General features: G+C 31.9%; 1 protein-coding gene across 8 annotated transcripts; it reads right to left on the reverse strand.

Moving 5' to 3' along the window:
- Positions 1–108: 108 nt before the first annotated feature.
- On the reverse strand, positions 109–27,869 carry LOC143245412 (uncharacterized). Of its 8 annotated transcripts, none has more exons than XR_013025622.1 (8): positions 27,717–27,869; positions 15,833–15,969; positions 12,584–12,669; positions 8,701–8,783; positions 7,648–7,705; positions 2,495–2,614; positions 1,389–1,718; positions 109–725 (listed from the first exon to the last, which is right to left on the reverse strand). XR_013025622.1 is itself a non-coding variant. In XM_076491727.1 (8 exons), the coding sequence occupies exons 3-7, from the start codon at positions 15,918–15,920 to the stop codon at positions 2,528–2,530; spliced, it is 402 nt and encodes a 133-aa protein (XP_076347842.1). In that variant the 5' UTR covers positions 15,921–15,969; positions 24,819–24,928; positions 27,717–27,869; the 3' UTR covers positions 109–1,718; positions 2,495–2,527. The 8 variants fall into 8 exon arrangements, 7 of the variants coding, with proteins under 7 accessions (XP_076347842.1, XP_076347847.1, XP_076347846.1 ...); XM_076491727.1 differs by adding an exon at positions 24,819–24,928 and having other exon boundaries at positions 109–1,718; XM_076491732.1 differs by adding an exon at positions 24,819–24,928 and having other exon boundaries at positions 109–1,718; positions 2,495–2,575; positions 27,717–27,868.
- Positions 27,870–27,908: the final 39 nt, after the last annotated feature.

The raw sequence follows: 27,908 nt of genomic DNA on the forward strand, positions 1-27,908 counted from the left end.
GAAGTGTAAGTAGAATAACATAATGTTTAGTTTGAATAGAGATGTAGACAGAATACGACCCAGTTTAGTTTGGGTAGAAGTGTAGACAGAATACGACCAACTAACTTCTGAGGAAAGAGTAACATAAAACTATTTTAATTTTTCTTTGATATCTGTTCTTCTGGCTAGACATATACAGAGTTCGTTACTTAAGATTCAAACAAGAACTATACAATCTGACTACAGGAAACAAGTTTGAAGTTATGAAATTCTACATTCCAATTCCTTGATAAAACCAATTTTCAAGGTTCGATTGATGATTAAAACAGTGATCTGAGATACAGCACATTGTTTACATCATGTACTTAGGTGTGCTACTATTAAACACTGTATGCATTAAGTAAATAACCATTGACCTGACATACTGAACACTGCTTACATCATATACTTAGTTGTACTGTTATTAAACATTATATCCATTAAATAAATAACCACTGACTTGAGACACTGAACATTGTTTACATCATGTACTTAATGTGCTACTATTAAACACTGTATTCATTAAGTAAATAACCATTGACCTCACATACTGAACACTGCTTACATCATATACTTTGTTGTACTGTTATTAAACATTATATCCATTAAATAAATAACCACTGACTTGAGACACTGAACATTGCTTACATTATATACTTAATGTGCTACTATTAAACACTGTATGCATTAAGTAAATAACCATTGACCTGACATACTGAACACTGCTTACATCATATACTTAGTTGTACTGTTATTAAACATTATATCCATTAAATAAATAACCACTGACTTCAGACACTGAGCATTGCTTACATCATGTACTTAGGTGTGCTACTATTAAACACTGTATGCATTAAGTAAATAACCATTGACCTGACATACTGAACACTGCTTACATCATATACTTTGTTGTACTGTTATTAAACATTATATCCATTAAATAAATAACCACTGACTTCAGACACTGAGCATTGCTTACATCAGGTACTTAGGTGTGCTACTATTAAATACTGTATTCATTAAGTAAATAACCATTGACCTGACATACTGAACACTGCTTACATCATATACTTAGTTGTACTGTTATTAAACATTATATCCATTAAATAAATAACCACTGACTTGAGACACTGAGCATTGCTTACATCATGTACTTAGGTGTGCTACTATTAAATACTGTATTCATTAAGTAAATAACCATTGACCTCACATACTGAACACTGCTTACATCATATACTTAGTTGTACTATTATTAAACATTATATCCATTAAATAAATAACCACTGACTTGAGACACTGAGCATTGTTTACATTATATACTTAATGTGCTACTATTAAATACTGTATGCATTAAGTAAATAACCATTGACCTGACTCACAGGTATACATTGTATACTTAATGTACTAGTGTTAAACACTGTATTCACTAGATCAATAAAATAAACACTTTCAAGGAACTTCTAGCATCCTTTTATTAAAGTCATTCTTTGCGGTCTCCAGACACTTAATATCTGCTAATAAGCAGCCACTACTTGTCAATTCGTGTCTTTGTCCACATCCTGTCAATACGCAGTCATGCCCCTAAATAAATCCATCATCTAGCACACATGTGCAAGAAACGTTCTTTGATTATTTAGATGGTGTAAAACGTAACACCATTATTTTCACCTCTTCTTTCAGTTTCTCTTCTGTTCAGTGTTCTGAAACGATAGATTATTTATCGAATTAAAATGTTTTATTATCTCATTCTACGTCATATAGTTTTAATATCAATGTTTTATTATATAATTATATTTCATATAGTGTTAATGTAAATTATTATCTTGCAATTCTACTTCATATAGTTTTACTATGAATGTTTTATTATATAATTCTATTTTATATAGTTTTAATGTAAATGTTTTGTCTTGTAATATTACTTCTTGTATTACGTAATTCTAATTACGATATTTTTAAGGAAAAAATACTACAAATGAAATGGAAAATATTAAACGTTTCGTTTATATATAAGAACCAACACAAGGTTAAAGTAGGGTTAAATGGCATCCGTGAGGTTCTCTATTTAACTTTAGTGGATTTTGTCAGAAATTATCATTTTGACAACCTGTCAAACTCTTAAACATAAATCTACTGATTATGCATTATTTCATATATAAATATAAACATTTAAATTGTCTCTATTCTTTGTATGAGGTAACGTCTATAAAACTAATATCAGTGATAATATATTGTGTTGTTAGGATGTTTTGAAATGTGTTCTAACACTAACAGTAACACCGTTAGGTAAGTAACTTGACGTTAAGTCAAATACAAACATATTTATAAACACAAATATTTATATATATGAATTTGTTTTTGAATTACCTTTATAAGTTCTGAGAGAGAGTATGTTGTGTTAATAACTAAAATAAAAATAAAGTAACATGAAATTGTTTAAAATCAGCCAGTCTTTAAATATCACTTAAAGATATCTTACCTGATTTAAACCCCTCATCCTGGATAGCTTAGTTTAACACTTTGAAGGTTCTTGGGTGCAGTGTTTGTTGTTCCCTCGGCCCTGATGGTAAAACGTCACAAAGAAAGGAAATTTAAGAAACTACAGCAGATGTACAACACTTTTTATGAGAAAATGTAACTAAAAGCATGAAAAGTTCAGGTATTTATAAAAGCCAGTGCTAAAATTAGAATCTGAGATCATATTTAAGAAGATTTCGTCGAGTGAGGTCTAAAAACGTACAGTTTTACATATCTTTCTGTTATCTAGTAATGGATACTACAAATTAACAAATCCACCTCCTGTATACCATCTACTTCGCATTAAAACGTAAAGGAAAATAAATGCTTATTACAACCAAGTACGTTTTATCCTTTTAGAATCCAAAGAGTTAGAAATTTGTGTCGGAATGTAAAAACGTTAAAATATGCTATTTAAGTCTCTATCTGGGTGCACACATACTTTTATTCGAAAGAAATTTTTTCTGTGTAGTGTTTTATTAAAACTATAGTGATAAAAAATCATTTTGAGATTGAGGAAATAAGAATAGAGACTAACAAATTCGTTCTAATAAATTATGTATTTTTACTAATCAATTCATGGTGTTTTTTAACAGGTTTTTATACTATAATATCAGAACAACAGTGAAACATTAATAATAATTCATTAATTAGACGTACTTTACGGCAGCTTCGAGAAATAAAACATTACAAGCAGTTTTGGTATAATAAGTAAAACACAGTGTAAGATAACGTAACCTTGAGCTAAATGCAGAAAATTTATCATTTTATTAAAAAAGATCGATTCAATTTTATACTTAAATCGTTTTGAAATTAAACTATTTTATATCACCAACGTTTTTGGGACAAGTCAGTCTCTATTGTATATCACCAACGTTTTTGGGACAAGTCAGTCTCTATTTTATATCACCAACGTTTTTGGGACAAGTCAGTGTCTATTATACGAGGGCTGTTTAATTTTAAACGCGGACTGACGTCATAAAACAAAATGTTCTTTATTTACAAGTTACAGGTCTGGGACCCCTTCAAAGTACTCTCCTCCCCAACGCACACACTTATCCCAACGGTGTTTCCACTTGTTGAAACAGTCCTGGTACGCTTCTTTTGTAATGTCCTCCAGCTCCTTCATCGCATTTGCCTAAATCTCGGGAATCGTCTCAAATCTTCTTCCTTTCAAGGGTCTTTTGAGTTTGGGGAACAAGAAAAAATCGCAAGGAGCAAGGTCAGGTGAGTAGGGTGGGTGATCACAAAGAACAGTGATCGAGTGTTTGGCCAAAAACTCACGAGTTCTGAGGGCTGAATTTCGCAGCAACGCGGTGCATCTTCAATTTTTCGGTCAAAATCTCGTAACAAGATCCAACTGATATCCCACACTCTTCAGCAAGCTCCCTGGCAGTCAGACGTCGATTTGCCCGCACCAGGGTGTTGATTTTGTCGTCAGTTGACGTGGAAGGACGTCCAGAACGCTCATCATCTTCAATGGACTGTCGACCATCCTTAAAACGTTCATGCCACTTGAAACATGCCGTACGCTTCATAGCAACATCACCGTAAGCCGTGTTAAGCATAGCAAAAGTTTCAGTCGCAGATTTTCCAAGTTTAACACAAAATTTCACAGCAAGTCGTTGCTCCTTCAGGTCATTCATTCTGAAATCCGCCAAACGAAAAAATCGCACTTCACTTAAAACCGCGTAGCTAATACACAAGTGAATATATCTGCAATCGGGAAATGGCGTCGTAATCAGCTTATCTGTGCGAACCTAGCGACACCAAGCGGATTATCCTGGAACCAACTGGAGCCGCGCAATTCAAACAGTCCGCGTATTTTTTTAACAGACCTTGTATAATGGCTTACGTCATAGATTACTTGAAATGGCATTACCCCAGGAAACTATTCGCTGGCTGTCCAACTTCCTGGAAAACAGAATGTGTAAGGTAAATGTAAATGGGGCCCACTCAGGGTCCTTTTCACCCGAAGCAGGAGTCCCGCAGGGAGTGGTTGTTAGCGCTATATTATTTATCATGTACGTGAGTAATATGCCTCTGTCGGACCTAAATTTAGGTTATGCATCACAGTTCGCTGACGATGTAGCAGTCTGGAAAAGTGCCCCCACTCCGTCAATAGCAGCAACGAACCTACAACCAGTCCTAAATAACATCGAAGAATACTGCCAGAAATACAGAATCAAAATCAATATTCCAAAAACCCAAGTCATATTATTCAGCAGACTGAATAAGCTGAAAAAAGATCCACCAAAACTCTATATGAATGGATCACTTTTACTGACTGCTACTTCTGCTAAATTTCTAGGTCTAACCTATGATTCAAAATTAACGTGGTTACCACACATTAAAAATATACTGATACGAATCTGGAAAAGAGCAAACTATGCAAGAAGTCTTTCAGGTAAAATCCAAGAAACATCACCAGACAACATACTTAAAATCTACAAAACGTACATTAGACCAACAATAGAATATGCATCACCTGCCTAGATTAACATAGCACCCACACATGTACAGAAACTTCAACGTATACAAAATTCAGTACTAACTTCAGCATATAAAGTACCACGTAGCACCTCAACCACATTCATGCACAAGTATGCAAACATAGACACAATATCTGAAAGACTCTTGCATAATTCTCTAAAATATTTCAATAAGAATTGGCATAAAAATGACTTAATGTGTGATCTCGACAGATATCACGTACATGATGTAAATGGTCCTAAATACCTCTCCCCTTTTAACATATATTTAAGAAATGTAACACAAGCTGGCCACTATGCACTAGACACTTAGTCCTTGTTTCTTTTTATTATTATAATTATTATTTTCCTTTTTTAATCATTATTTTTTTCTCTCTTTTTGAATTATTATTCAAGTATTGAATTATAATTATTATTATTACTTTCTTTTTCTTTTTTTTTGTGTGTGTTACTACAAGTAGTAGTAGCATTCTCTCTATCAAGAAAAAGGAGAAAAATACAATATATATATATATATATGAAAATACAAAAAAAAAATAAAAATGAAGAAAAAAAACACAAGAGAAATAATAAAGGGAAAATACAACAACAAAAAAACTTCTTGTTCGTCCATGCATGGACTGAGCCCTGAAATGGGCCTGAGTATGATGTTATACTTTTACTCTGGCCCAAAGCTTAAAAAAAACAAAAAAAAAAACCCTAATGACAGACGCTATAATCGTTCGGGAGGGAGGAAGAGGTCAAATGTACCTGACCTGGGTATTTAACATCAATACCCAAATACCGACACAGTGAACTTGGAACAGACCTTGTATATCACCAACGTTTTTGGGACAAGTCAGTCTCTATTTTATATCACCAACGTTTTTGGGACAAGTCAGTCTCTATTGTATATCACCAACGTTTTTGGGACAAGTCAGTCTCAATTTAAGTCAGTGATATTTTTTATAATATGATAACGACTATACACTAGAAATTTAGATGAAGAAAATAAATCACGATTTCCTTCAAAATAACGACTGTGTACAATTTTCAATTTATTTCTACAGAGTGAGCTATGAGAAATTAGGTTTGATAAATTGATATTTATAGCGTCTGTGCTGCCATCTAATAGCTTAAAATGAAGTTATGTAACAACATATTATTCATCGTGTACTCATTTCCTTGGGCTCGGCATGGCCTAGCGCGTTAAGGCGTGCGCTTCGTAATCTGAAGGTCGCGGGTTCGCGCCAAACATGCTCGCCCTCCCAGCCGTGGGGGCGTTATAATGTGACGGTCAATCCCACTATTCTTTGGTAAAAGAGTATCCCAAGAGTTGGCGGTGGGTGGTGATGACTAGCTGCCTTCCCTCTAATCTTACACTGCTAAATTAGGGACGGCTAGCACAGATAGAACTCGAGTATCTTTGTGCGAAATTCCAAAACAAACAAACTCGTTTTATTTAACTTTACATGAATTATTTTACTTCCAAAATATTTCAACATGTATGTTAATAGGAAATATAAAAGAAACTGATAACGGTTCAGCTATATCTTAAAGTATAATGTGATGATTTATTAGCTTGTTCCAGCAGGTTAACCAACTTGTTCTTTTTCTGACTGTTAAGGGAACATATATAAACCAATTGTACTCGTATTACATATATTTATCACTTCTGACTCTTAACAGCTTTTCGTGATGACGAGAAACCCATCTGAAGTAAAAATATAGTTCAGGACGGCTGGTCTGGTATGGATATTAATACTTTTACCAATCAAGCAGGGAACAACGTTTCGACTTTCTTAGGTCATCTTCAGATTAACAGTTTTCTAGCTTCGTCTTTAGGTGTCAATATTATTAACTCATAGTTTCAAGATAAAGTAATTTTGTTTGTTATCACCCACTACGAGATTAATTATTAACTTTATTTTTTCAATCAGTAAAGAAGAAACTGTTGGTTTTTTTCTAAATCCACCCAATATACAAGTAACTGTTGGTCATGTGTAGTAACTACTGTTTGAACTGAGATAGGTGATATTTAGCAACTATTGTTTTACCTACTAATGAATATGATATGTGGCAACTACTGTTTTAACAACTAATGTATGTGATATTCAGTAGCTAATGTTTTAACAACTAATGTACGTGATATGTGGTAACTACTGTTTTAACAACTAACGTATGTGATATGTGGTAACTACTGTTTTAACAACTAATTTATGTGATATTCAGTAACTAGTGTTCTAACAAATAATATATGTGATATTTGGTAACTACTGTTTTAACAACTAATGTACGTGATATGTGGTAACTACTGTTTTAACAACTAATGTACGTGATATGTGGTAACTACTGTTTTAACAACTAATGTATGTGATATGTGGTAACTACTGTTTTAACAACTAATGTATGTGATATGTGGTAACTACTGTTTTAACAATATGAATAATTCAACATACATCACTGGTTTCTTATCCAAGGAGGTATGTTGTAAGTTTGATGAATATTTCAACATACACGACTAGAGTCTCATCTAAGGAGATATGCTGTACATTTATCATTTCAGAATGATGTTTATTTTAACAATCATAGTTCCTATTGTTCTTTAAAGGTGAAGTGTTGTTGTGTTTCCTTTCTTACTTACTAGGTTGATTTTCTCATCCAAAACTCTGAAGAATTCTGTTTGGCTTGGTGTTCGTTTACTGCAAAGAACGTTGATAAGTTTCAATAAACTTACTGAAATTTAATTAGCTTAAAGCTAACTACTCAATACACAAAGTTTCAATAATGTTACCTGGCTTGAGTGTTCAATATTTTATAAAGTTAGTGCTCAGTATACAACTAACTTTGTGTTAAATGTACAACGTTTCAGTTAAAAGTGTTGAATGTAAACAGTGGAATCCACTGTGTTACACAATCAACTTTATAATTAAACAACGTGGAATCCACTGTGTTATACAATCAACTTTATAATTAAACAACGTGGAATCCACTGTGTTATACAATCAACTTTATAACTAAACAACGTGGAATCCACTGTGTTACACATTCAACTTTATAACTAAACAACGTGGAATCCACTGTGTTACACAATCAACTTTATAATTACACAACGTGGAATCCACTGTGTTACACAATCAACTTTATAATTACACAACGTGGAATCCACTGTGTTACACAATCAACTTTATAATAAACAACGTGGAATCCACTGTGTTACACAATCAACTTTATAACTAAACAACGTGGAATCCACTGTGTTACACAATCAACTTTATAATTAAACAACGTGGAATCCACTGTGTTACACAATCAACTTTATAATTAAACAACCTGGAATCCACTGTGTTACACAATCAACTTTATAATTAAACAACGCGGAATCCACTGTGTTACACAACCAACTTTATAATTACGCAACGTGGAATCCACTGTGTTACACAATCAACTTTATAATTAAACAACGTGGAATCCACTGTGTTACACAATCAACTTTATAACTAAACAACGTGGAATCCACTGTGTTACACGATCAACTTTATAAATAAACAACGTGGAATCTACTATGTTACACAATCAACTTTGTAAACACGTTTTTATTTTTCAAAAGCTTTAACATTATTCTTCGTATACGGGTAGTTTAAAAACCACTGAGAACAAAATATTAGAAACAAAATGATTCGACTTTGTTACTCACACCTGGGCTCTCAGTGGTCCAGAAAGTGTCCGGTTCCCCTTGTCCTTAAGTTCAGGTTTCACATTACGGTTCAATATCGTTGTCTGAAAAAAAACCCAACAAAATCTACCAATAGGTTAATGGTACCAAACAGGGTATTATACAGGTTCATTTCGTAAAACATTTTATACATCCACTTTCAACAAGTATCAAACGTTCTGTAGTCTACACTTTCAACAAATACCAAACATTCGATAGTCTACACTCATAAACAAACATCGAACATTCTCTAAACATATATTCAACAAGTATGGAATGTTATGTAGTCTACACTCATCAACAAATATCAAACGTTCTGTAGTCTTCACTCATCAACAAATATCGGATATTCTATAAATACACTTTCAACAAGTATCAAATGTTCTGTGGTCTACACTCATCAACAATTATCAAACCTTCTATAATCTACACTCATAAACAAATATCGGATATTCTATAAATACACTTTCAACAAGTATCAAATGATCTGTGGTCTACACTCATCAATAATTATCAAACCTTCTATAATTTGCACTCATAAACAAATATCGAATATTCTATAAATACACTTTCAACAAGTATCAAATGTTATGTAGTCTACACTCATCAACAATTATCAAACCTTCTATAATCTACACTCATAAACAAATATCGAATATTCTATAAATACACTTTTAACAAATATCAAATGTTCTGTGGTCTACACTCATCAACAATTATCAAACCTTCTATAATCTACACTCATAAACAAATATCGAATATTCTATAAATACACTTTCAACAAGTATCAAACGTTCTGTAGTCTACACTCATCAACAATTATCAAATGTTATGTAACCTAGCAGTTCTACAGTTTAATGGAAAATCCCACAATATACAAAACAAAATATCACCGAAACATCGCTGTTTATTATAAAATCATATAATATATCTTAGTAAAACCTCAAATGTTAGATATATTTAAATATTCATATAAGATATGTTAGTAAAACCTCAAATGTTAGATATATTTAAATATTCATATAAGATATGTTAGTAAAACCTCAAATGTTAGATATATTTAAATATTCATATAAGATATGTTAGTAAAACCTCAAATGTTAGATATATTTAAATATTCATATAAGATATGTTAGTAAAACCTCAAATGTTAGATGTATTTAAATATTCATATAAGATATGTTAGTAAAACCTCAAATGTTAGATATATTTAAATATTCATATAAGATATGTTGGTAAAACCTCAAGTGTTAGATATATTTAAATATTCATATAAGATATATTAGTAAAACCTCAAATGTTAGATATATTTAAATATTCATATAAGATATATTAGTAAAACCTCAAGTGTTAGATATATTTAAATATTCATATAAGATATATTAGTAAAACCTCAAGTGTTAGATATATTTAAATATTCATATAAGATATGTTAGTAAAACCTCAAATGTTAGATATATTTAAATATTCATATAAGATATATTAGTAAAACCTCAAATGTTAGATATATTTAAATATTCATATAAGATATGTTAGTAAAACCTCAAATGTTAGATGTATTTAAATATTCATATAAGATATGTTAGTAAAACCTCAAGTGTTAGATATATTTAAATATTCATATAAGATATGTTAGTAAAACCTCAAGTGTTAGATATATTTAAATATTCATATAAGATATGTTAGTAAAACCTCAAATGTTAGATATATTTAAATATTCATATAAGATATATTAGTAAAACCTCAAATGTTAGATATATTTAAATATTCATATAAGATATGTTAGTAAAACCTCAAGTGTTAGATATATTTAAATATTCATATAAGATATGTTAGTAAAACCTCAAGTGTTAGATATATTTAAATATTCATATAAGATATGTTAGTAAAACCTCAAATGTTAGATATATTTAAATATTCATATAAGATATGTTAGTAAAACCTCAACTGTTAGATATATTTAAATATTCATATAAGATATGTTAGTAAAACCTCAAGTGTTAGATATATTTAAATATTCATATAAGATATGTTAGTAAAACCTCAAGTGTTAGATATATTTAAATATTCATATAAAATATGTTAGTAAAACCTCAACTGTTAGATATATTTAAATATTCATATAAGATATGTTAGTAAAACCTCAAGTGCTAGATATATTTAAATATTCATAAAAGATATGTTAGTAAAACCTCAAGTGTTAGATATATTTAAATATTCATATAAGATATGTTAGTAAAACCTCAAGTGTTAGATATATTTAAATATTCATATAAGATATGTTAGTAAAACCTCAAATGTTAGATATATTTAAATATTCGTATAAGATATGTTAGTAAAACCTCAAATGTTAGATGTATTTAAATATTCATATAAGATATGTTAGTAAAACCTCAAGTGTTAGATATATTTAAATATTCATATAAGATATGTTAGTAAAACCTCAAGTGTTAGATATATTTAAATATTCATATAAGATATGTTAGTAAAACCTAAAGTGTTAGATATATTTAAATATTCATATAAGATATATTAGTAAAACCTCAAGTGTTAGATATATTTAAATATTCATATAAGATATGTTAGTAAAACCTCAAGTGTTAGATATATTTAAATATTCATATAAGGTATGTTAGTAAAACCTCAAGTGTTAGATATATTTAAATATTCATATAAGATATGTTAGTAAAACCTCAAGTGTTAGATATATTTAAATATTCATATAAGATATGTTAGTAAAACCTCAAGTGTTAGATATATTTAAATATTCACATAAGATATGTTAGTAAAACCTCAAATGTTAGATATATTTAAATATTCATATAAGATATATTAGTAAAACCTCAAATGTTAGATATATTTAAATATTCATATAAGATATGTTAGTAAAACCTCAAGTGTTAGATATATTTAAATATTCATATAAGATATGTTAGTAAAACCTCAAGTGTTAGATATATTTAAATATTCATATAAGATATGTTAGTAAAACCTCAAATGTTAGATATATTTAAATATTCATATAAGATATGTTAGTAAAACCTCAACTGTTAGATATATTTAAATATTCATATAAGATATGTTAGTAAAACCTCAACTGTTAGATATATTTAAATATTCATATAAGATATGTTAGTAAAACCTCAAGTGCTAGATATATTTAAATATTCATATAAGATATGTTAGTAAAACCTAAAGTGTTAGATATATTTAAATATTCATATAAGATATGTTAGTAAAACCTCAAGTGTTAGATATATTTAAATATTCATATAAGATATGTTAGTAAAACCTCAAGTGTTAGATATATTTAAATATTCATATAAGATATGCTAGTAAAACCTCAAATGTTAGATATATTTAAATATTCATATAAGATATGTTAGTAAAACCTCAAGTGTTAGATATATTTAAATATTCATATAAGATATATTAGTAAAACCTAAAGTGTTAGATATATTTAAATATTCATATAAGATATGTTAGTAAAACCTCAAGTGTTAGATATATTTAAATATTCATATAAGATATGTTAGTAAAACCTCAAGTGTTAGATATATTTAAATATTCATATAAGATATGTTAGTAAAACCTCAAGTGTTAGATATATTTAAATATTCATATAAGATATGTTAGTAAAACCTCAAGTGTTAGATATATTTAAATATTCATATAAGATATGTTAGTAAAACCTCAAGTGTTAGATATATTTAAATATTCATATAAGATATGTTAGTAAAACCTCAAATGTTAGATATATTTAAATATTCATATAAGATATGTTAGTAAACCCTCAAATGTTAGATATATTTAAATATTTTAAAAGAAATCCCTGTAATACCAAAAAACTTAAAATATTTATTACCGTAATCTCTTGGTTGTTCGCTTCCATTTTCCGTGAATATTTAGGATGTAGGTGGGAGACACCCATGGGTGTAAATACGTTCTCTCCTGGGAATAACAACAACAATAAAACATTAATTACACTTTTAACCAGGTTTATAATATATTATATGTGCAGTTTTCAGATGAGTATTTAGAAACTTCCATTACTGTGTAAAAACAATAAAGCTAATATTAGATACTGGTTTCTAAGTGTAGAAAGATACCTTCATTTAAAGATAAGAAATTATTGTTCGTGTGCATGCTGGTTCATACACACTTCTCTAAGTAGATACAGCTCTAGTGGCCAATCAAGAATAGCCTCACATTTAGAGATACTGCGTCCTCTGTCCTCTTGGAACTATCCGAGTAATATTCTAGATTTTAGTCGGTGGAGAATACAGTGTTGTACGGTTAGTTAGATTATCATGTTTTTTTATCTGTAGACATCACATTAAGAAACAGTACATCATTTCACGGAACGTAACATGGAATAACGCATTTGTGGTTCGTCTGATACTCTGTCTATTCTACACTGATGTTATGTACTCTACTCTAAAGTGTATACCTGCTGTTCTCTAGTCTACTCTGTGATGTATATGTGGTGTACTCTAGTCTATTCTGTAACGTATATAGACTGTTCTCTAGCCTACTCTGTAATGTATATGTGGTGTACTCTAGTCTATTCTGTAACGTATATAGGCTGTTCTCTAGTCTACTCTGTGATGTATATGTACTGTACTCTAGTCTATTCTGTAACGTATATAGGCTGTTCTCTAGTCTACTCTGTGATGTATATGTGCTGTACTCTAGTCTATTCTGTAACGTATATAGGCTGTTCTCTAGTCTACTCTGTGATGTATATGTGCTGTACTCTAGTCTATTCTGTAACGTATATAGGCTGTTCTCTAGTCTACTCTGTGATGTATATGTGCTGTACTCTAGTCTACTCTGTAATGTATATAGGCTGTTCTCTAGTCTACTCTGTGATGTATATGTGGTGTACTCTAGTCTATTCTGTAATGTATATAGGCTGTTCTCTAGTCTACTCTGTGATGTATATGTGCTGTACTCTAGTCTATTCTGTAATGTATATAGGCTGTTCTCTAGTCTACTCTGTGATGTATATGTGCTGTACTCTAGTCTACTCTGTAATGTATATAGACTGTTCTCTAGTCTACTCTGTGATGTATATGTGCTGTACTCTAGTCTACTCTGTAATGTATATGTGCTGTACTCTAGTCTACTCTGTAATGTATATAGACTGTTCTCTAGTCTACTCTGTGATGTATATGTGCTGTACTCTAGTCTACTCTGTAACGTATATAGGCTGTTCTCTAGTCTACTCTGTGATGTATATGTGATGTACTCTAGTCTATTCTGTAACGTATATAGGCTGTTCTCTAGTCTACTCTGTGATGTATATGTGCTGTACTCTAGTCTATTCTGTAACGTATATAGGCTGTTCTCTAGTCTACTCTGTGATGTATATGTGGTGTACTCTAGTCTATTCTGTAACGTATATAGACTGTTCTCTAGCCTACTCTGTAATGTATATGTGGTGTACTCTAGTCTATTCTGTAACGTATATAGGCTGTTCTCTAGTCTACTCTGTAATGTATATGTGGTGTACTCTAGTCTACTCTGTAACGTATATAGGCTGTTCTCTAGTCTACTCTGTGATGTATATGTGGTGTACTCTAGTCTATTCTGTAACGTATATAGGCTGTTCTCTAGTCTACTCTGTGATGTATATGTGGTGTACTCTAGTCTATTCTGTAACGTATATAGGCTGTTCTCTAGTCTACTCTGTGATGTATATGTGCTGTACTCTAGTCTATTCTGTAACGTATATAGGCTGTTCTCTAGTCTACTCTGTGATGTATATGTGCTGTACTCTAGTCTATTCTGTAACGTATATAGGCTGTTCTCTAGTCTACTCTGTAACGTATATAGGCTGTTCTCTAGTCTACTCTGTAACGTATATAGGCTGTTCTCTAGTCTACTCTGTGATGTATATGTGCTGTACTCTAGTCTATTCTGTAACGTATATAGGCTGTTCTCTAGTCTACTCTGTGATGTATATGTGGTGTACTTTAGTCTACTCTGTAATGTATATAGGCTGTTCTCTAGTCTACTCTGTGATGTATATGTGCTGTACTCTAGTCTACTCTGTAACGTATATAGGCTGATCTCTAGTCTACTCTGTGATGTATATGTGGTGTACTCTAGTCTATTCTGTAACGTATATAGACTGTTCTCTAGTCTACTCTGTGATGTATATGTGGTGTACTCTAGTCTACTCTGTAACGTATATAGGCTGTTCTCTAGTCTACTCTGTGATGTATATGTGGTGTACTCTAGTCTATTCTGTAACGTATATAGACTGTTCTCTAGTCTACTCTGTGATGTATATGTGGTGTACTCTAGTCTACTCTGTAACGTATATAGGCTGTTCTCTAGTCTACTCTGTGATGTATATGTGGTGTACTCTAGTCTATTCTGTAACGTATATAGGCTGTTCTCTAGTCTACTCTGTAATGTATATGTCTTATTCCATAGTCTACTCTTTAATCTTTGATGTATCATGTATCTGTTGTTCTGCTGGTGGATTTTTCTCCCTATTAAGTTTATACCTGCCAAAGGTTATCTGAGACAAACAAGAATTCGTTTATGTGAATTTGCCATTTGTAATGTTAAATCTCTTTTGACGCCTGTATCTGCAATAGGCGTTGAAATGTCGCATATTGTGATGTAATCACCAACCCACGTAAACTATCGTAAAACAGGTGTTGAACAAATGGTGTTGACAAATTACAGGAAGTATTTGTTGCTTGGTATCTCCAAGAGACATAAGTTATCAATTATTTTTACAATATTTACCTGGGTTTCTAATCTTTTGTGTAAAACGCTATTAGAAACTTTAAATCGAAATAATAAATATAAAAATTAATTTCTTTCAGTTAGCTGACTGTTATTGATTATTCATACTTAGACTACCAGACGATATATTAATTAAAATAAAATAAATTAGTTAGACAACCAGATAACGTTACAACTAGAACAATACAAGTTTATTAGTCCGTTACACATGATACAGAATAAAAACTGTCGTTTAGAAGAAAATAGATAAAGACGAAGAGGGCTGAAAAGATGGAAAACTATCAAAATATTTATAACACACATACCGGCTCCATTCTTATTATTATAATATTGTAGATGTTTGTGTTACCCATTTCACAATGTTCATCACCATCATCTTCTGAGTAAGAACCTCGTCGTCTTGAAGATAAGTACAGCTTGCTCGGACCGCAGCCCATTACGTCATTTTAAAATGAATTGTAGGCTATCTTGTACGTAACAATTTTCCTGTAAGATGAACGTATTATGTGAATGAAGAAATCATCTTATTCAAGCAATAATATCTTTAATAACCAGCTTCACATTAACCTCAAGTATCTCCTGACGTATCAGAAATATCCTAAACATGAGTACCTGAAAGTTTGACGTTCTAGTTAGGCCTACTTTAGGATTTCGGTAATTTGTAAAACGTTGTCGACAAAAAATCTAACAGTCCACTTAGTCTAAGGGCAGTACAAGGTAACAATTGAACTTCAGAAGGTCTAATAGCCTAGTTAGGCTAATAACATATTTCTGGTAGAGAATAGATGGCATTTGGCCTTTAGAAAGTTTGAAAGCCTAGTTAGGCTGATTAAATGTTGCTGATAGAGAACACTAAATGACCTTCAGAAAGTCTAGTTGGCTATTTAGGCCGATGACAGATTGTTGGTAGGAAATAGCGTTTAGTTAACAGAAAGTTTAATTGTGTAGTTAAGCCACAGACGGATTACATTTAGAGGATATCGTGAGTCTATGAAAACAGTATAGTAGATGAATGGCATGTTATTAGTAAAGGATGGTTTGTTTGCTTTTCAATTTTGCGCAAAGCTACACGACTATAATCTGTATTCGCCATCTTTAATTTTGCAGTATAAGATAAAAGGGAAGACGACTAGTCATCACCACCAACCGCTAGCTCTTGGGCTACTCTTTTACCAACAAATAGTGGGATTGACCATACATTATGACACGGTCACGACTGAAAGGGCGAGTATGTTTACTGTTTTGGGAATTGAAACCCGTAAGATGCAGATTGTGAGTCAAGCGCCCTAACCCGCCAGTCTAAAACAACATTGTTTTCATTGTAAACATGCAGAGGAAAGGTGACGTTTCAACACCAAACGTATGATTGACAATCAGAGTATAATAAATACACGGTTGAAATATCGATGATCGAACTCGAATCCGCAGCTAATGAGTCCAGCACACTGATTGACTAGCCCTGATTTGTAAAATAAATAAGTTTCTATTATTTATTTATTAGACAATTATAAAATCAATCTGAACATTTTACAGTCTGAAATCAATTTGTGATGAAAAAAAATCTTATTGTTTGACATCAGTTGATGAATAGGATGTATACAGTACTGTCTGTCATCAGTTGATGAATAGGATGTATATAGTACTGTCTGACATCAGTTGATGATTAGGTTGTATATAGTACTGTCTGTCATCAGTTGATGATTAGAATGTATATAGTACTGTCTGTCATCAGTTGATGACTAGGATGTATATAGTACTGTCTGTCATCAGTTGATAAATAGGATGTATATAGTACTGTCTGTCATCAGTTGATGATTAGGTTGTAAATAGTACTGTCTGTCATCAGTTGATGATTAGAATGTATACAGTACTGTCTGACATCAGATGATGATTAGATTGTAAATAGTACTGTCTGACATCAGTTGATGATCAGGATGTAAATAGTACTGTCTGAAATAAACTGGTGATTAGGGTAATAATGTTATTGTTTGAACTGGCTACGATTAAGAGCTTGTCTTATGGAACCAACAAGTGGTTATATGAAAAGCTCACTGTATGAAACCAACTAGTGGTTATATGAAAAGCTCACTGTATGAAACCAACTAGTGGTTATATGAAAAGCTCACTGTATGAAACCAACTAGTGGTTATATGAAAAGCTCACTGTATGAAACCAACATGTTTACTACTATTTGAAACTTTCAATCTGAAACTGGATATGAACGGATATTTATTTTTTGGCGACTTTCGCTCGACGTATTTGTGTTGTTTTGTGCATAACAATGTTCGTTTTAAATATATATGTTATTTGATCTCTGGTTATTAGAAAATACATTCGTCAGATGCAATTCAATCCTAACGGACTGTTTATGACCTTGAAAGCTATGGTGGCTCGTTGCTTAAACGTTCACAAGGTGGAAGGAACACATTTTAGAGTATCACCGCTTATCTAACCAGCTAAGCTTCGTTTTCAAAGTAACGCCATCTAGAATTACGTATTATATTTCACTCACATAAATTGGTTCCGCAAGTTTTATCATGCTGCCAGAATAAATAACAGCAAAGAAAACGAAAACAACTCTTTTATTCAGCTGTATTATTCAGTATTAATATAATCATGGTTTTTTATTTAGTCGTGGATCAGGTTATTGGTAGATATAACTAATAATTGTTGGAAGTACCAAAGCTTAGTAAAAGTTTAAAAAATAATTTTTATACGATATCTTTGATTAAAAGTATAAAAACTAAAATTAATTTTGCAGTATTGCAAAGATATAAAAATTCTTTAAACAAATTTAATTCTAACTCTTTACCTAACATTGGTCTACATTTTAGTCTTAGTGTCGTAGATTTAAGGTCTTCACTTTCACTACATACCTAAAGTTGCAGTTTAAAGTCCTTGGTAGTAACTAGCCCAAAACTTTAACTTTTAAGGTTTTCATTCTCATCATAAATATACTGAGGTTTTAAACCCTTCAGGTTTCACTTTACATCCATGTGGCAATTTAAATGCCTAGGTTTTCACTCTAGAGCTAAAGTTTCAGTTTTAAGGTTTCAGATTTAAGGTTATAGCTTCACTATCACTGTGAAGCTTTAAGTCATTCATCTATCACTCTTTAATAAATACATCACTGTGTACTTAATATTCCAGCTTAAGTACTAGACTATCAGTATGTACTTAATATTCCAGCTTAAGTACTAGACTATCAGTATGTACTTAATATTCCAGCTTAAATACAAGACTATCACTGTGTATTTAATATTCCAGCTTAAGTACTAGACTATTACTGTGTAATATTCCAGCTTAAGTACTAGACTATCACTGTGTATTTAATATTCCAGCTTAAGTACTAGACTATCACTGTGCATTTAATATTCCAGCTTAAGTACTATTAAGACTATCACTCTGTACTTAATATTCCGGCTTAAGTACTAGACTATCACTGTGTATTTAATATTCCAGCTTAAGAACTAGACTATCAGTATGTACTTAATATTCCAGCTTATGTACTAGACTATCACTGTGTATTTAATATTCCAGCTTAAGTACTAGACTATCACTGTGTATTTAATATTCCAGCTTAAGTACTAGACTATGACTGTGTACTTAATATTCCAGCTTAAGTACTAGACTATCACTGTGTATTTAATATTCCAGCTTAAGTACTAGACTATCACTGTGTATTTAATATTCCAGCTTAAGTACTAGACTATCACTGTGTACTTAATATTCCAGCTTAAGTACTAGACTATCACTGCGTACTTAATATTCCAGCCTAAGTACTAGACTATCACTGTGTACTTAATACTCCAGCTTAAGTACTAGACTATCAGAATGTACTTAATATTCCAGCTTAAGTACTAGACTATCACTGTGTATTTAATATTCCAGCTTAATTACTAGACTATCACTGTGTATTTAATATTCCAGCTTATGTACTAGATATCACTGTGTATTTAATATTCCAGCTCAAGTACTAGACTATCACTATGTACTTAATATTCCAGCTTATGTACTAGACTATCACTGTGTATTTAATATTCCAGCTTAAGTACTAGACTATCAGTATGTACTTAATATTCCAGCTTAAGTACTAGACTGTCACTGTGTACTTAATATTCCAGCTTAAGTACTAGACTATCAGTATGTACTTAATATTCCAGCTTAAGTACTAGACTATCACTGTGTATTTAATATTCCAGCTTAAGTACTAGACTATCACTATGTACTTAATATTCCAGCTTATGTACTAGATATCACTGTGTATTTAATATTCCAGCTTAAGTACTAGACTATCACTGTGTATTTAATATTCCAGCTTAAGTACTATTAAGACTATCACTCTGTACTTAATATTCCAGCTTATGTACTAGATATCACTGTGTATTTAATATTCCAGCTTAAGTACTAGCCTATCACTGTGTATTTAATATTCCAGCTTATGTACTAGACTATCACTGTGTATTTAATATTCCAGCTTAAGTACTAGACTATCACTATGTATTTAATATTCCAGCTTAAGTACTAGATATCACTATGTATTTAATATTCCAGCTTAAGTACTAGACTATCACTGTGTATTTAATATTCCAGCTTATGTACTAGACTATCATTGTGTATTTAATATTCCAGCTTAAGTACTAGACTATCACTATGTATTTAATATTCCAGCTTAAGTACTAGATATCACTGTGTATTTAATATTCCAGCTTAAGTACTAGCCTATCACTTTGTATTTAATATTCCAGCTTAAGTACTAGCCTATCACTTTGTGTTTAATATTCCAGCTTAAGTACTAGACCATCACTGTGTATTTAATTTCAGCTTTCACTCCTTTTACTAACACAGTGTAATTAATGTCATTCTTTAGTCCTAGAGTTATCACTGTGTATTTAATTTGTGAGATTTAAGTTCTTGACATATCCATGTGTATTTAATATATCAGCTATATAAGTCCTAGACCTATTACTATGTATTTAATATATCAGCCATAAGTCCTAGACCTATTACTATGTATATAATATGCCAGCCTTAAGTTTAGGCCTATCACTTTGTATTTAATATAACAGCTTTAAGTCCTATAACTATACCTGTTTATTTAATATATCAAATTTAAGTCGTATAACTATCACTGGGTATTTATGTATATAAGATTTAAGACCTAGACCTATCAGTGTGTAATTGATATATTGGTTTTAAGTCCTACAACTATCATGATGTGTATTTAATGTATAAGCCTTAACTCCTAAACCTATCATTGTGTATTTAATATGCATGCCTTAAGTTCTAGACCTACCACTGTATTTAATGTCAGATTTAAGTCTTATAACTATTACTGTGTACTTAATATGTCAGCTTTAATTCCTATAGCTATCACTGTGTATTTAATATGCCAGATTTATGTTCTACACTTATCAATGTGTATTTAATAGCCAGCTTTAAGGCCTAGACATAACACTCGGTATTTAATATATCAGCTACAAGTCCTAAATTTATCACTGTGCATTTTATATATATCAATTTTAAGTTTTAGACCCATCAGTCTGTATTTAATTTGGGAGCCTTAATTCTTGACCGATCCCTATGTATTTAATATGCCAGGTTCAAGTCATTGACCTATCCCTATGTATTTAATATATCAGCTTTAAGTTATTGGTCTATCTTAGTGTATTTAATATATCACCATTAAGACCTTGCTTGACCTACCACTGTGTATTAGCTTTATATTCTTTACATCTCATCGTGTATTTAATGCCATCTTTAAATTTCATCTTTTGAATACATCATATAGCAGTTTATGTAATGGTGTCAGACATCAGCTTTAAACCAAAAGATAACAGATGCACATCTTATTTGGCTATATTTTAGAGCCATCTAAGAAATGTAGATGTTTGCGGCTTTTGAAGTCACTGAGATTTCTTACTTTTATACGAGTGGTCACTTTATGGATGTTCTACAATTCATTCTCACTACGACATATTTAGTTCTTATAGCTTCTTGTCAGATTTGACGTAATGTGAATGGTTGTGTTCTACCATTGTTTACTGCTCAGTGATACACCAGAACCATCGAATAAATCACTTCATATAGAAAACTACATTGATAAACAGAAACAGAAACCTACATGTTATGAACTATTCTACTTTAAGGCCTAACATTTCAATACATTGGTAAGTGTATGTAAGAATGTCCTGCTTTGTCTGAAATAAGTTCGCCATTTGTATCTTTTCTTGGGTCAGGTTGTTGTAAAACTGTGGAAGGCAGTGGACTTGAAGAAATATGGTCCACTATGTATAATCGAAATTTATTTCCAAAGATGCTTGAAAGTAAAGCCAATATAAAATCAAGGATCCCATCAATCATGATAAGATATTTGCTGATAAAAAGTTTGGTGAAGTTCTTGGAATTACTCAAAGATGCAAAAACAAAATACTTCAAATATATAAGAATAGTGCCATGGTTACATTGGGTCGATATTTATCAGGATTGATAGAATAGGTAGCTGGCAGATAATTGTTGTTTTTTGTAATTAACCACAAAGCTACATAAATGGATATCTGTGGTTTGGCCTCCACGGATATGGAAATCCTATTTCTCGTGGTATAAGTTGGAAGGCTCGTCACTTCACACTTCGTCAAAACAAAATCTTAGTTACATAGAATATTCCTTCATGAAAGTCAGGAAGACACAGAATGTGTTCAATTAGATCCAGGAAGAACTACTAGGCTTCAAACCACACATGTAGTTCCTCAGTTCCTCAGTCAGATCTTTCTGACAAAAAGCATCAAATACTACTGGTCAAACTAATATAGGGAAATGAATGAAGGATGCATTAGATAAGACTAGAGTGGCATTCGCAATTAACTTGAAGTTATTATCCTTTCCAAGATGGGAAGCATTCACAGCTGAGAAACATTGCCTTAGCTGGTGGTCGAGTGAATGTTCGATCAATGTTGAGAACTCTGTCAATGAAAGGTTCAAACAGAGAGATTTTTAGAGAAAAGATTTTAAGTATAATCTGTCAGGATTGTGAAGAAAGCAGTCACTCCAGCTACTGAGAATTTTCACGTCTTCTGCCGAATTCTTCTGATTACTATCATTAGGTTATTGACACCACCACTTGCTGACTTTACCTTGTAGATGTTTCAACATTTTCTCTTTTATGATGAGATTGAGGTGAAAAAGGAAAAAACTTGCATCATAAACTTTGGCCCTAAAATTCTGATTTGTGGGGACTTCATCAAAGAAGTTATAGCTGTTACTTACCTGACCAAAGATACATTTTCATGAAGTATTTCTAGCGAACACGAACACAATGTACACAAAGCATCAGATGGTTTCCAACTTCTGGTAGTATTTCATATCTATGAAGGGTCCCAACAAAATACCCAGAAATAAAACACTGCAGTCTCATAAAAGCCACTCCTGCTAGTCGTGGTAGTAGAACAAAACACTCTTGGCAGTTTCTCTGCTACAGAAGAACAAACACCACACTATTAACCTCATTCCTTCTTACCTAATAGATACTGTCACTTAAGTAGAACTTCCAAGCAATAAAGGAAATGCAGATGTCGTGTTTCTCAGAAAAGCAGTCTAGTTGGCTACGAGATACGACATAGTTTGTTATTAACGATGACGCAGCTAAGCTTATATAATATCTCACTTCTATTGTGATAGTAAAACTTAGCTGTCAAGTATCTAACCCCGCAGGAAACAGGTGTCTAGGACGATATTATAAATAAAGCCTAGAGACATCTAAGGGTGGATATTTGAACATCAAATAAAATATATACATATCTGTTTAACATAACATAATAATAATACATGGAAAATAAAAGGTGTAAAAGTAGTTTCTATTTAGGTATGAAAAATAAAGTGAAGTGCTTGTATGAAACACTTGGAAACAGATAGAATCAGCTACATGTGAAACAACTGTAAATAGACAGAATCAGGGCTTGGGTTTACATAGATGTATAACAAAGTAATTCATGTAATAGATTACAATCGAAGTTTACATAAATTTGTTATAAAATAATCCATGTAATACAACAGGGTGCAGGTTTAAACAAACGTACAACAAAGTTTTGAATATAACGTATATATTAGGATCTATATTATACATATTATCTATGTCCTTTCTCATTTCTAAATAACACCATGTATTTCTCCATGGCCAGTGTTTCAAAATTAAAAAAAGTTATTTCTATAATATCAGTCATACAAGTTTATTTATACGTTCACATAACTTGCTCAATTACTATTCCCAAAATTCGTCTATGTAAAGCCATTGATCCATCTTTATTAACATATATGTATATAAAAATAGTGTTAAGCCTATTTTTCACCTCACAGATTTGCAAAGTAAAGGTATAACTGCAAGTCGCCTGATGTCGTAAAAACAGTCCTGTTTAGTAAAGTAATATTGGAATTATAGATATTGTTTACAAAACGTATATTACTCACGTACAGGTACGTAAGTAACTCACGTTACTTATTAAGTAGTTTACGGATGTAATAAATTTTATAGACAACTTCAGTGATAACATATAAAGGCGGGAAACAAATCTCTATTTTTGCCACAAAGTTTGGCTACATTTCAGTTAGTTATTGACGTCAGCGAGGAAAAATATTTTCGCTCATGGATCCATTTTGGGACAGACACTTGATGTTTAACAATTAGATCACTTGAGACATGTCCTTTATAAAGAGATACTTAGTAGCTTCGATTGGCCTTCAGAGTTAGAAACCGAAAATTAATTCCATACTTAGACAGAATTGGGCTTTATCTTACTTAAAAGAGTTTATCATGCATGATTTTCAGTAAAGAAAGATTTGGTTTCTTCTTCCTTAAAATCTTATAAGGAAGTATTTTCAACAAAACATTAAGAATCAGGCCCTCCTTAAAAACGTAAGTTAGCAGGAACGATTTCAACAAAACATTAAGAATCAGGCCCGCCTTAAAAACGTAAGTTAGCAGGAACGATTTCAACAAAACATTAAGAATCAGGCCCGCCTTAAAAACGTAAGTTAGCAGGAACGATTTCAACAAGACGGTAAGAATCAGGCCCGCCTTAAAAACATAAGTTAGCAGGAACGATTTCAACAAGACAGTAAGAATCAGGTTTTTCCTTAAAAAGATAAGTTAGCAGGGAATAATTTCAACAAAACAGCAGGACTGAAGTCCTCTTTAAAAAGATAAGTTAGCAGGGACTAATTTCAACAAAACAACAGGACTCAAGTCCTCTAGATTTTCTTAGTTGAAAAGGTGGCTCCTTGGAAAGATTCTCATCACCAAATGGAAATGACTTTCAGTAAGAAAGGAAACATAAACATACCTAAACAAAATATGCCAGTAAAGGTCTAACTGGATTTGTGGTGCAGATATAAAGGAGAGTTTTCTACAGATGGTGGTCTCTTTGTGTCTTCTACGTCGAACCAAACGTATCTGTGGTAAATGTATTAACGAGATTTCTTTATAGAATGAAATGTCTTGGCACCCTTCATTAATAACCGAAATCATTCTTGGCACAGGTTTAACTACAATTACGTGATGTCGCTTTACTTTTATCATTCAAAGAGTAAGTCATTAAGTAATGAGTTCATATAATCACACACTGTGTTTCCTGAACATTAACTTAAGTTCCCTATTCTTTATGTTAACTACATTAAGTTCCCACATCTTTATATTAACTACATTAAGTTCCCACATCTTTATATTAACTACATTAAGTTCTCACATAACTTGTGTTAACTACCATAAGTTTATGTTAAATACCTTAAGTTCCCAATTCTTTATGTTAACTACCTTAAGTTCCCACATCTTTATATTAACTAACTTAAGTTCCCACATCTTTATATTAACTACCTTAAGTCCCCACATCTTTATGTTAACTACCTTAAGTCCCCACATCTTTATATTAACTAACTTAAGTTCCCAATTCTTTATGTTAAATACTTTAAATTCCCACACCTTTATGTTAACTAACCTAAGTTCTCATATAACCTATGTTAACTACCTTAAGTTTCCTACATATCATGTTACAAACCCTTAAATTTTTCCACACCACCAGGTTAAGTAACTTTAAAGTTTAACAAGGGTGGAACTCCCTAGCTGAGAGATACAGATATACTGAAAGATATACTTAGAGATATAATATTAAAATAGCACAAATTTCTAACGTTTTGTCTTTAGACTTTATGTGATAAAAGTCAATTGAATGTAATAATTGATGTAAGGAGTGAAGAACTGACCAACGGTAACCAGTGGTCTCTATTTAATGTTGGTTTATGTGGTATCAAGGAAGAGTGAAGTGAATGTAACATGACTGGTGTAACGAGTGAAGAACTGACCAATGGTAATCAGTGGTCTCTATTTAATGTTGGGTTATGTGGTATCAAGGAAGAGTGAAGCGAATGTAACATGACTGGTGTAACGAGTGAAGAACTGACCAATGGTAATCAGTGGTCTCTATTTAATGTTGGTTTATGTGGTATCAAGGAAAAGTGAAGCGAATGTAACATGACTGGTGTAACGAGTGAAGAACTGACCAATGGTAACCAGTGGTCTCTATTTAATATTGGTTTATGTGGTATCAAGGAAGAGTGAAGCGAATGTAACATGACTGGTGTAACGAGTGAAGAACTGACCAATGGTAACCAGTGGTCTCTATTTAATGTTGGTTTATGTGGTATCAAGGAAGAGTGAAGCGAATGTAACATGACTGGTGTAACGAGTGAAGAACTGACCAATGGTAACTAGTGGTCTCTATTTAATGTTGGTTTATGTGGTATCAAGGAAGAGTGAAGTGAATGTAACATGACTGGTGTAACGAGTGAAGAACTGACCAATGGTAACCAGTGGTCTCTATTTAATGTTGATTTATGTGGTATCAAGGAAGAGTGAAGCGAATGTAACATGACTGGTGTAACGAGTGAAGAACTGACCAATGGTAATCAGTGGTCTCTATTTAATGTTGGTTTATGTGGTATCAAGGAAAAGTGAAGCGAATGTAACATGACTGGTGTAACGAGTGAAGAACTGACCAATGGTAACCAGTGGTCTCTATTTAATGTTGGTTTATGTGGTATCAAGAAAGAGTGAAATGAATGTAACATGACTGGTGTAACGAGTGAAGAACTGACCAATGGTAACCAGTGGTCTCTATTTAATGTTGGTTTATGTGGTATCAAGGAAAAGTGAAGCGAATGTAACATGACTGGTGTAACGAGTGAAGAACTGACCAATGGTAACCAGTGGTCTCTATTTAATGTTGGTTTATGTGGTATCAAGAAAGAGTGAAATGAATGTAACATGACTGGTGTAACGAGTGAAGAACTGACCAATGGTAACCAGTGGTCTCTATTTAATGTTGGTTTATCAGTGTTGCTAGGTATGTTTTCATCTACAGCTATCATGGTGTTTCATAAATTTTCTTTTTAGTCGCCAGTTAAACCCTCCTTGGGATATCACAAATCACCAAAGTGATCATCCTGAGATATCCCAGATCTATACGATAACCACCTCGAAATACCCCAAATCACCACGATAACCATCCCAGGCTTTCTCGCATTGAGTTAAGTTTAATACCTTAAATTATGACCTTTGTTTCTGGAGATCGTTTCTAGACTATAACTAGATCAAGTCTGTGTCAACAATGTTATCGTGTAACTTTCAAACATACAGTCAGAAAGGAATTCTTGTTGCATCAGGAAAGATATTATGAGGTTTGAAATTAACAACAATTTAACAGAAATGTGCAGTGGAAGCATGCTAAATACGTGAAATATTATTATAGAAAATAATACACCGTACAACTCAATAATAAAATTAATATACCGTAGTACTCAATAATAAAAATAATAAATCGTTCAACTCAATAATAAAATTAATATACCGTAGTACTCAATAATAAAAATAATAAATCGTTCAACTCAATAATAAACATAATACACCGTACTACTCAATAATAAACGTAATACACCGTAGTATTCAATAATAAAAATAATACACCGTACTACTCAATAATAAAAATAGTACACGGTAGTACTCAGTAATAAAAATAATACACCGTAATACTCAATAATAAAAAACACCGTACTACTCAATAATAAAAAGTGTACACCGTACTACTCAGTAATAAAAATAATACACTGTACTATTCAACATTAAAAATAACACACTGTACTATTCAACAATAAAAATAATACAATGTATATGTAACAATATTACTCACAAACAAACTGTGGTATTACTCCAAACCCTGCTCCCAATATTCCCGCCTTGGCATAGAGACACAAGTAAGGATGGGTTAGTAGCGTCTAAATATAAAGGTCTCTCCTGTACAGACTCCAGGAACATGTCGTCGACAATGGTTCTTGGTAGACGTCCAACTCACTAAACGGTCCATGTATTCTTGTGAGTTGGC

The sequence above is a fragment of the Tachypleus tridentatus genome, chromosome 2 (assembly GCF_004210375.1).
Source record: "Tachypleus tridentatus isolate NWPU-2018 chromosome 2, ASM421037v1, whole genome shotgun sequence".
In the NCBI taxonomy this organism is placed as follows: Eukaryota; Metazoa; Arthropoda; class Merostomata; order Xiphosura; family Limulidae; genus Tachypleus; species Tachypleus tridentatus.

Coding starts and splice junctions, on each gene's coding strand:
- LOC143245412 (XM_076491726.1), bottom strand. CDS start 15,920: ATGGGCTGCGGTCCGAGCAAGCTGTACTTATCTTCAAGACGACGAGGT. Junction 8,784..12,583: donor CGAACAACCAAGAGATTACG/GTAATAAATATT, acceptor GTTTTTTTTCAG/ACAACGATATTGAACCGTAA. Junction 2,615..7,647: donor TGGATGAGAAAATCAACCTA/GTAAGTAAGAAA, acceptor CATCTGCTGTAG/TTTCTTAAATTTCCTTTCTT.